Source organism: Rhinoraja longicauda, chromosome 19 (genome assembly GCF_053455715.1).
Source record: "Rhinoraja longicauda isolate Sanriku21f chromosome 19, sRhiLon1.1, whole genome shotgun sequence".
Classification (NCBI taxonomy): Eukaryota; Metazoa; Chordata; class Chondrichthyes; order Rajiformes; family Arhynchobatidae; genus Rhinoraja; species Rhinoraja longicauda.
Window position 1 is genome coordinate 11,418,570 of NC_135971.1, and position 11,304 is coordinate 11,429,873.

General features: G+C 48.2%; 1 protein-coding gene across 1 annotated transcript; it reads right to left on the bottom strand.

Annotated features, from left to right (window-relative positions):
- Positions 1 to 4,267: 4,267 nt before the first annotated feature.
- On the bottom strand, positions 4,268 to 10,981 carry LOC144603123 (zinc-binding protein A33-like). The gene is made up of 6 exons (XM_078416272.1): positions 10,571 to 10,981; positions 10,385 to 10,480; positions 8,922 to 9,155; positions 7,366 to 7,388; positions 7,154 to 7,269; positions 4,268 to 4,803 (listed from the first exon to the last, which is right to left on the bottom strand). Exons 1-6 carry the CDS (start codon positions 10,979 to 10,981, stop codon positions 4,268 to 4,270), a joined length of 1,416 nt encoding a protein of 471 aa, XP_078272398.1.
- Between the last annotated feature and the right edge of the window lie 323 nt (positions 10,982 to 11,304).

An 11,304-nucleotide genomic window follows, 5' to 3' on the forward strand; every position in this document is an offset into this window, starting at 1 on the left:
TATAGGAACTGCCATTACAACCATGTTTAAAAGGCATTTGAGCAGGTACAGGGATGGGAAAGGTTTAGAGGGAAATGGGCCAGACGCGAGCTGCTGGGACGAGTGTAGATGGGGCATATTGGTCGATACGAGCAAGTTGGGCCGAAAGACCTGCGTCCGTGCAGTTGGACTCGATGATAAATGGTCGGGGCCCAGTGCTAACGAGGCCTCGGGTGTAACTGAGAAGGCGTTGGGCAGTGGAACCCGCCGCGCGCATCTCCGTTCCCAGCCCGGGATCAGGATGGACGGATACCTCTCTCCGGTCTTATTTTAATCCACAACAATGCACCTGTCTCTCGTGCGCCAGTCTCCAGGTCAATCTATAGGTGGAGACGCGGCGCATCGCTTGATAAATTGTGTTATAGGATCCATTAACCTTTATGCCAGAGTATTTAGGTTTGTCCGCTCACGAGTGACAGTGGGGGCCGGTGAACATTCCGCATCTAAAGCCTCGGATCGAATTTGTTGAATTTCCAACGTCAGTGCAGGTCATTTTCCATCATATTCCCCTTGTTGGAGTCACAGAGTCATGGAGTGATGCAGCGTGGAAACAGGCCCTTCGGCCCAACTTTACTCGTCACCTGGTTGCGTCTCTGTTGAAATCGGTGTGGTCTTTGCTCCTCCCACCGACCGCCACAGATGGGAAGATCATTGGCCCCCATTGCTCCGGATCCGAAATTGGACCCCTCTGTCAAATCTCCCGAAAGCCCCTATCTATGTTCCCCGGAGAAGCAAACACTCTTCTCCGGTCATATCCTGAACCTGAACCCCGTCATCTCCAAAAACTTTCCAGCAAATATCTCCTGCAACTTCCCGAAGCCTCCCGATTCATTCCTTGTGTTTGGTGAAGGGAAATAGACCAGATTCTCCAGTCGGGGTCCTAACCTGTGCTTCTCATCCCCAGGGCAGCGTTCACCGAGATTTGTGGAGCTTTGGAGATCCGCACATCAAACAATCTTCTCCTCAGACGGCCAAACGTTGTGCAGGCGCGCAGTAGGAGCTGGTGGATTTCACCATCGATGTCTGCTTTCGTCTGGGAAGAGGGGCGCCAGCCAGAGGACCCGAGGGTCTCCATCATGACGGCCATTTTAAAGAAATGCCAGTGCTACCATCTGGGCTCTTTCCAAAGGACGATTTGTATGTTAGACGCAAATGGAGGCAGGTGCAGTATATGGCGGACCTTTTTTGGAAACGGTGGACACGAGAATATTTACCTTTAATTCAGGAACGTCAACGATGGTTGAGAGTGAGAAGAAATTTTATTCCAGGTGATATCGTTTTGGTGGTTGAATCTACTGCACCACGAGTTTCTTGGTTGATGGGCAGGATAATGGAGATTATGCCGGACGTTAAAGGGTTTGTGCGTACGGTACGACTTCAAACTAAGGACAATATTTTGGTAAGACCAATAACCAAGATATGCCTGCTTCTGGAAGGTGAAGGAGAAGATTGAAGAATTGCGAAATAAATTTGTATGCTGATGTATATGTAATGCGTATTGTTTTGTTATTGGAAGAATAGTAAGCTTTTATTGCTCCTTTGATAGATATTAGTAATTGCTTCGTTATATACGCAAAACAATTAGGGGCCGGTATGTAGGAGCCATTTGTGCTTAATTCAGTTATTGTCATTGTGTTATGACTATGTTTTAATATTTCTAGTTTATGTCTTTTTTGCCTGCTTGTGGGTGTGACTTAATGCGTAATTGGGAGTGTCTAGACGGGAGGAGGTTAGTGTGTTGACAGAGGTTGTGGGTCAGTTTAGACTCGGAGGATGGTGAGCATACAGTTCTTTACCACGCGCTCGTACCATGCGCTCGCACCAGCTATATTTGTAAGAACCATACGGTAATAACTGCAAGAATTTATAGATATTGTTTGAAGAAGAAACAGTTGATAAAGTACGGAAACTGATGAATTACTCTATGATTTGTGCTACTTTAATAAATCCAATTAATGAAGAAAATAAGTTTGGAAGATTCGTTTTGTCATATCAGGGTGCGACGTGTGCGTAAGCTAAAACTACATTTCATCCCCGAGAAGCAATGGCTATCAAAGTGGGATTTCGAGATGGTATAGAAACTGCCATTACAACCATGTTTAAAAGGCATTTGAGCAGGTACAGGGATGGGAAAGGTTTAGTACGAAATGGGCCAGACCGAGCTGCTGGGACGAGTGTAGATGGGGCATATTGGTCGACACGAGCAAGTTGGGCCGAAAGACCTGCGTCCGTGCAGTGGTCGGGGCCCGGTGCTAACGAGGTGTCGGGTGTAACCGAGAAGGCGTTGGGCAGTGGAACCCGCCGCCCGCATCTCCGTTCCCAGCCCGGGATCAGGATGGACGGAGACCTCTCTCCGGTCTTATTTTAATCCACAACAGTGCACCCGTCTCTCGTGCGCCAGTCTTCAGGTCAATCTATATTTGGAGATGCGACGCATCGCTTGATAAATTCTGTTATAGGATCTGTTACCTTTATGCCAGAGTATTTAGGTTTGTCCGCTCACGAGTGACAGTGGGGGTGAACATTCCGCATCGAAAGCCTCGGATCGAATTTGTTGAATTTCCAACGTCAGTGCAGGTCATTTTCATTATATTCCCCTTGTTGGAGTCCCAGAGTCATGGAGTGATGCAGCGTGGAAACAGGCCCTTCGGCCCAACTTTACTCGCCACCTGGCCACCTGGTTGCGTCTCTGTTGAAATCGGTGTGGTCTTTGCTCCTCCCACCGACCGCCACAGATGGGAAGATTATTGGCCCCCATTGCTCCGGATCCGAAATTGGACCCCTCTGTCAAATCTCCCGACAGCCCCTATCTATGTTCCCCGGAGAAGCAAACACTCTTCTCCAGTCTTATCCTGAACCTGAACCCCGTCATCTCCAAAACCTTTCCAGCAAATATCTCCTGCAACTTCCCGAAGCCTCCCGATTCATTCATTGTGTTTGGTGACGGGAAATAGACCAGATTCTCCAGTCGGGGTCCTAACCTGTGCTTCTCATGCCCAGGGCAGCGTTCACCGAGATTTGTGGAGCTTTGGAGATCCGCTCATCAAACACTCTTCTCCTCAGACGGCCAAACGTTGTGCAGACGCGCAGTAGGAGCTGGTGGATTTCACCATCGATGTCTGCTTTCGTCTGGGAAGAGGGGCGCCGGCCAGAGGACCCGAGGGTCTCCATCATGACGACCATTTTAAACAAATGGGACAAATGCACCTGCGGCGCCAACAGAGGTGGTTCCCCTGCGGTCAACCACAGAGCAAGTGGTTCACGGGTCCCCCTCAACCACCACCTCCCTGTCACTGAAAACCTGCCACTGTTGAAGGTGCAGGAAATGCAGTCGCCAATTTGTAGAGAGGGCAATTCAAAAACACAGTTCAAAAGATTAAGGGGTGGTACCGGTAGAGTTGCTGCCTCACAGCGCCAGAGATCTGGGTTCCATCAGGACTCCGGGTGCTGTCTGTACAGAGTTTGTACGTTCTCCCCGTGAGTTGCGTGTTCTGTGGTTTCCTCTCACACTCCAAAGAGGTATAGATTTGTAGGTCAATTGGCTTGGTATAAGTGCAAACTGTCCCTAGTGTGTGTAGGGTAGTGTTAATGTGCGGGGATCGCTGGTCGGTGCGGACTCGGTGGGCCGAGGGGCCTGTTTCCGCGCTGTATGTCCAATCTAAACTAAAGCAAACAGAACTGCTGTCTTCCCGTTCAGTAGATTTCAAAAGAATTCAAAAGCAAGCTGCACAGTTCAAGTAATTTTGAGTTATTTCAATGACAGTATGAGAAGCAACAATGCACATCATTCAAATAAACGCGATCTTTCAATTAGCTTGTCGTGTGTGTCAATGGTTGTGTACATTTTCCAAATCACTGAAGTAACATGAAATGTATCTATTACATTGAACTAGTCATTGAACGGAGTTAATAATACCGTAAAGACTTTTGACGAGAAGGGTCCAATCCCATTACATTAAAAAAATATTTTCACAAAAGTAATTTCTGTTCCGTTGCCGGACGCGTTTAACGCGTTAAAATGAACGGATCGACAGCTCTGATTCCACTTGCTGTTTATTTCTCTCTTCCCACATTTACATTCCCCCTGGTTTTATTTCCGCTGGGGTTTTTACGACGCGGAATTTGGGGATTAAATGGGAGCCGTTCAGCGCCGACCTGTTGTCCACCGGGTTTCTGCCCCACAGCCCCTGAGCCCCGCTCCTGACGCCGGTCCCGGGACCCGACCCTTTTACACACCCGGAGCGGAACCGGAGCACATTCTCAGCCAGTGGTCTTCATCCCAAGTCTCGAAGAAAGGATAAAGTTTCTCCGTGAATTTATTCCCAGTGAAGGTGTGGAGATGGGACTTGGTGTCCGCGTCGTAAAATGAAACTGTCCCAGACTCGTAACTGAGATAAACTCCCACCCTCCCGGGGATGGGACGGGCGGGGAGACGGGATGGAGGGGAGGTGGCTGCAACAAACCTGTCACGCCACCGCCAGATGCTCCAGACTCCAGTCTCCGGGGTCAGTGTGACCGGTCTCTTCCTCTCCACAGACTCTGCGGCGACTCCCAGACCCCAGCCCTCACTCCCCGCCACCTCCACCTCCCAGTAATGTCTCCCCGATGTGAATCCCTCCGATCCCAGCACACACGCACTGCCTGTAAACCTCTTCCCGGTGCCAGGGAGACATCTCCTCCGGGTCCGGGTCCATCTCACCCTCTTCCGATCCTCAGACACCTCGAGCTCCGGATGCGCTGTTTCCACATCCAGGGTGACGGAGACTGGGGGGGAGAAGCAGAGAATCAGAGAGTCCCCGGGGGTCGGGGGGAGACTCGGGCAGCGTGGTCCCAGGACTGGGGGAGAGGCCGCTCGGCCTCGGGCACAGGCGGGCGGACAACTGAAACCCTGCCCGGGGTTTCACCCACAACCACATCGGGTGGACAACAGACATCTTTACCGACGTTTTTAACCGGGCTGGAGAGGGGAAATCCCGCGGGTTATCGGGAACGGGAGGGGGTGGTGCATGCGGACGGGGAAAACGAATGCTGAAAGTGAGAATGAACGAGAAATTGTGGGTGGGGATGGAGAAATAAGGTGGGCATTCAAATATCTTGCCGGTAGATGGCGAGGGAGAGGCAGATCGGAAGACGAGGAGACTGGTGTGAGGGGTAATTGGAGGTGGTTTAATAGGAGGTAGAGATGTGGGGTAGAGTTGCCGTGATCACACTGAACGGGAGTGGACTGGACGGCGAGGCAATCTGCTACTGGTTACTTGCTTTATTTATTGGAGGGTGGATTTGATGCGTCTGTGCAACTAAGAACACTCTGATCTCATTGTGAACCAATAAATGAACTTCACTGAGGGACTTGACAATGTTCCGCATGTAAGTCCGGTCCAGAAAGCGAAGGCAGGTGGGATCAATATATAGTATAAGAAAATAACTGCAGATGCTGGTACAAATCGAAGGTATTTATTCACAAAATGCTGGAGTAACTCAGCAGGTCAGGAGAGAAGGAATGGGTGACGTTTCGGGTCGAGACCCTTCTTCAGACTGAGGGATCAAGGTGGGATTCAGATGGGATCAAGACGATTTGGTAAAATTGACCCATAATTGGTTTGGTGGTTGGAGGTAGAAGGTGTGATTACTAAGTTTGTGGAGAACGGGTATTGTCGTGGACAGCAAGGAAGTTTGTCAAAGTCTGTAGCAGGATATAGGCTAGATCACCGAAACTTTCATGCAGGGATATCAATACTGGAGGACGCAATTTTCTTCACACAAAGACTTGTTAATACCTGGAATATTTTGCCCGAGGAGGTGGTGGAATCAAATGTCATCAGGACATTTCAGAGGCATTGCGATTTAGCAATCGAGGTGTCAAATAACACAGTTCTAATGTGAGCAAATGGGATTTGTTTGGCCCGGAAAAAAAGATGGAGATGGACACGATGGGCTGAAGGGCCTGACCCTGTAATGTACAACCATGGCTCTCTGGCTCCAAGAGTACTGAAAGGCTGAGTCTTCACAGCGACTAGTGTAGGGAATTCCTAAGGTTCCCCAGATTTGCGTGCAGCAATGACTCCTTATCTCTGTCCTAAATGGTCCAGCCCACATTCTGAGAGGGTGGCTGCTGGCTTCAGACCCCTCAGACAGGGGGGACATCCTCCCTACACCCAGCCCACTGAACAGTCAGATCTCCTCAAATACAACTGAACTCTCGAGTGCACAGGCCGAGTCTACTCAATCTCACCCGCACAACACATATCATCACAGAAACAAGTATTGTCTATCGTTGCTGCATTCCCTCTGTGCAAAGCTTATCTTTGTTTAAGTAGAAAAAAACATAAGACAGGAAGAAAGTAGATACGGGAGTAGGCGCCTCCCCTCAGGCACATCCTCTGTTCAATGTGATCATGGCTGATCTAAGCTGGCTCCAATTCCTCTTCAGTGTGACTTCACCATAACCCGCAGTTTAATGATTGTTCCAATATCCAACTATTTTCCCTTCGCATATATCCAAAAATCTGGCCTGTCGCCATTAATCAGGTCACACAATTCCAGATATTTACTGCTATGCTGGAGAAACAACTTCAACCCTCTGCGTGGTACGCGGTCTGGATGTTTGGATCTGATCAAATAAAGGGCGAGTTACACAATGGAGCACAGCCGTGGCCTGAAGTCAGAAGACAGCGGGTTGGTGGAGGGATGCACACTGGAGTCTCTCACAAAAGGTGTGCCATAGAGCTCGATGCCCTCTCCATTGTTGGTCATTATTTATATGGGCGCTTTGTATGAGTATGTGGGTGGCATGGTTAGTAGTTTTGTGGAGGACACTAACATTGATGGCGTCATGGACAGAGAAGAAGGTTATCTGAGATGAAGAGTGATCTTAATTAGCGGGTCTAATGGGCTGAAGAATGGAAGACAGAATATTTCTGAAGTCTAAAGATTGAGGGCATCAGTTTAAGGTGAGATGGTAAAATTGGGAAAGGCAGTGAAGGTCAATGTTTTCAGACGGTGAATGGTCGAGAGATAGAACGAGATGCCAGAGGCGGAGGCGGGTACAATTACTGCGTAATGCTTACATTTGTGGTGTAATCAATAAGAAGAATCGAAACTGAACAAGTTTTACCTCGTTGAATGACACAGGTTTCTCTCCACAACGTGTTCAAAACAAAGTGGTGATGAATCTTTTCAATCGGCAAGGCACCACCTGTCACTGACAATGTATGAATTTCATCACGAACCCTGCAAATATTTAACAGCTGGTTAGAATCTGAGCTTCAACAATTTCAGAGCTGTTCTACGAAAACATGCACCGTTTCAATCAAGAGTGTATCCTACCTCCTTTTCTGACCAGCTGCCTCCTGAAAGAAACAAAACACAAATCTGAATAACTGGGCCAGAATATCTGCATCCCAACAACCGAAATGGCAAGCAAATTGCCACAAGATTCGTATTTACCAACTCTTATTGCGGCAGCCACACATAAAGTGGATACAGTATTTCCGTAGGGACAAAGAACACACGGAACGCACATGGAAATTATGCCATCATTGAGAGGGGGCATGTTACGGGGAAGAATGAGAAGATGGTGGGGTGTTATCTGAAAAAGATGGCAGGGAATGAAGGGGTGGAATGATTTAAGATTATCTGTGGATTTAAATGGGTGGGGCGAATAATAGTATTCCTACTTTTAGGGAGACTACAATTCAAAGACAAAATATTGGATGGCCTTTAATAAATCCCATTAGTAATGCAGCAAAGGGAACGTGGAACTCAATCGCACAAAAGTGGCCGAAGCCATTACTGGAGATACATTGAAGGGGAAGCAGGATAAGCACAAGAGATTTCCCCCTGTTTGCCCCATTCCCTTCAGGTCCAATTCATGGATAACAGATGACAAATTATGATGTGTGTGCCACATTCTAGATTTCAATGCTAACCCCCACAATGTAGCCATGGATAATCTTGCCCAGGACAGAACTCCCCCTTTTTCCCCATTCGCCTCATGTTCAATTCCTGGATGTTTCAACAACAAAAAAATGTCTCTCCTTCTGGTTCAAATACTGCCAACTGTTTAAATCCCCAAATGTCTCTGGGTTAGAGAATTCCAGAGATTCACTGCCCTCTGTCCAGTCGTGGACCTTGGAGACAATGGTAAAACGACTCGTCATTCTTTTAAACTGCAACGAATATCGACCCAACCTCGATAAGGACAGCTGATGAGACAAGCCCATCATCCTGCAATGATCCCGATGATTCACCTTTGTGTTGCCTCCATTGCTGTAACATCATTTCATGGTTCAGGTAATGAAATCTCTGCAAGGTGCTCTCGATGTGAATTGAATAATTGTGACAACCCCCTCGACAAGATTCTACAAGTATATTACCAGCCAAAGAATAACCGGGTGAGAACATTCCCCTTTCAGAGCAGAAGGATAACTAGGGATAGGACAACTAGGGATAGGACAGGTCCAATTAAGTGATGTTGAGGAGGTATGATTCCAATGTGTATCCCAGGCTAAAATCATTAGACTGCCTTCACGGGGATGCCCCAATGCCACAAACTCCTTTCCTTCTAATGCTGACCATACAAAAGACTTTCCCCTGCAGATTTCTGCAGATTTTCCTTATTTTCGGGGAAATATTACACGTTCACTAACTCAGTGACAAGGTCACTGCGACTCTTTCTCAAGTAGTTTGCAGGCCGTGTTGAGATCCCACAGTTTAATCAGGAGGTCCTTTCGTTTGGGAAGAACAGCAGCACGGCGCTGGAACATACGGAACATTGACCCAGCTCTGAATTACTGGTGAATGATGCATTAATTTCAGAAATGTCACCCACCATGTTGTGACTGTGCAGTTTCACTGCGCCTAACAGCAGGGTTACCCCTCACCTTCAGAAATATACCGTTGTCTTTTTGATCCATCTGTTTCTGCAACGTTGAGAGTTCTTTTTGGATGGAATTTAAATTCGCTTGAATCTCTTGAAGACTTTTCTCCAGTGGGTGTCGAATCTTCTCCTCTTCTTCCCGGATATCTGCCAGCACGCGCCACTCTTTCTCAGTGAGAATCTGGTGCAGGTCAGCAAAATGGGATGTCATCTGTGACTGAAGATCGTGTGACTGTTCCTGTAAAAGGGAAGGTGAAGATCAATATGTAATATTACTCTATCGCGTTTCCTAACGATATGGGAGGGGGTAGTTGGCCAATCACCCTTGTGGCATGGAGCACAATAATAATCCATTTGGCCCACCATGTCCATGCTGCCCTTTGTAGACATCTACGATAGTCCCATTCACTTGGGTTTAATCCGTGTGTTTAATTACCGTGGCAATTCAAAAGCTTGTCTTAATGCTTATTCCATTTCACCTGCCCGTTCATTCCCACTCATTCGCCCACCGCCCACATTCACGAGCATAACATGCAGTTGCCATCTGGTCATCTAACCCACCTGACTTTGGGATGTGATATGAATCCCTCGCTGTCACAGGGAGAATGCGTGAATAACACGGACAGCACCGAGATCAGACTAGAACCATGTCACCAGAAGAAGGAGACACCAGCAAGTCGTAGAGTCACATAGGTGACTGTGTGGAAACAAGTCAATAGACAATAGGTGCAGGAGGAGGCCATTCGGCCCGTTCGAGCCAGAACCACCATTCAATGTGATCATGGCTGATCATTCTCAATCAGTACCCCGTTCCTGCCTTCTCCCCATACCCCCTGACTCTGCTATCCTTAAGAGCTCTATCTAGCTCTCTCTTGAATGCATTCAGAGAATTGGCCTCCACTGCCTTCTGAGGCAGAGAATTCCACAGATTCACAACTCTCGACTGAATTTTTTTCCCCTCATCTCAGTTCTAAATGGCCTACCCCTTATTCTTAAACTGTGGCCCTTTGTTCTGGAATCCCCCAACATTGGGAACATGTTTCCTGCCTCCAAAAAGAACTCTCAGAAGGCAGTGGAGGCCAATTCTCTGAATGCATTCAAGAGAGAGCTAGCTAGAGCTCTTAAGGATAGCGGAGTCAGGGGGTATGGGGAGAAGGCAGGAACGGGGTAGTGATTGAGAATGATAAGCCATGATCAATTGAATGGTGGTGCTGGCTCGAAGGGGCCGAATGGCCTCCTCCTGCACCTATTGTCTATTGTCTACATTGTCTGACTAAAGAAGTTCCTCCTCACCTCCTTTATGAAAGAGCGCATCCTTTCCACATCCACTCCATGCCTTCCCACCCAGTGTCTCTCCATAGCCCCAACCCTCGACTCCTGAGCTGTAGAGAGGTGCCCTCACGTGACGCACACACCACGTTGACGAAAACTGCACAGGATCTGGTAATCGAAATTGGAAAACCTCACCAGAACTCCAGAAATCTTCTCTTGCTGTTGCTGCTCCATTTGCTGTATCTCTGATTTCTTTTTTGTCAGAGATTCGAAGGAAGATTTCACCTGATTCTGGCATTGGGTGTGAGATCAGAGAAGAAATTTGTTAGCCAATAAAGAAGAGATCACACAATGATGCGATCAAAATCGGTTTGCTTTTACCTTGTAGATTCCAACAACTTCCTCTATCGGTAAGAAGCTGTGAGACTTGTGTTCCATCGTATCTCGACAGATCACACAGATCAGTTTCTTATCAGTCTCACAAAACAGCTTCAGTTCTTCCTGATGTTTCTCGCAGTGAAGTTTACTTTCCTTCTCAGTCCGATTCAGGCTCAGTTTTCGAGCTTTCTCAGCCAGTCTCGCCAAGGCCCGATTTACTTTGAGGGTGCGGTCTGTAAACACCTCTCTACATTCAGGGCAGGAGTTTCTCTCCTCCCTGTCCCATCTCTGTGTGATACAGGGGCGGCAGAAGTAGTGGCCACACTCCAGTGCCACCGGATCGGTGAAGAAATCCATGCAGATGGGACAAACTGCCTCCTCGGTCCAACTCTCCACCTGGTCTTTCGCAGCCATTGTAACTCCGCCTCTTCCTGGTTCAGTGTTTTCCACTGCGCGCGCTGCCGTCTCCGGCAATGACCTTATTTGGCTGCAAGTGTTTAGTGTGAAGGTGTCCTGGCCCCTTCCAACTAATCACTCGAGGGAGGGGTCACTTAGACATTAAACCGGCCTGAATATAGACGAAAGCGGAGAGATTGCCCTGGGATTGTGTAAGGCAGGACAGAAAGGGACAGGGGCCAGCGCTAGGAGGTGTAACTGAGGAGGCGTTGCACCTGTTGGGCAGTGGAACCCGCCGCCTGCATCTCCGTTCACAGCCCGGGATCAGGATGGACGGCGAC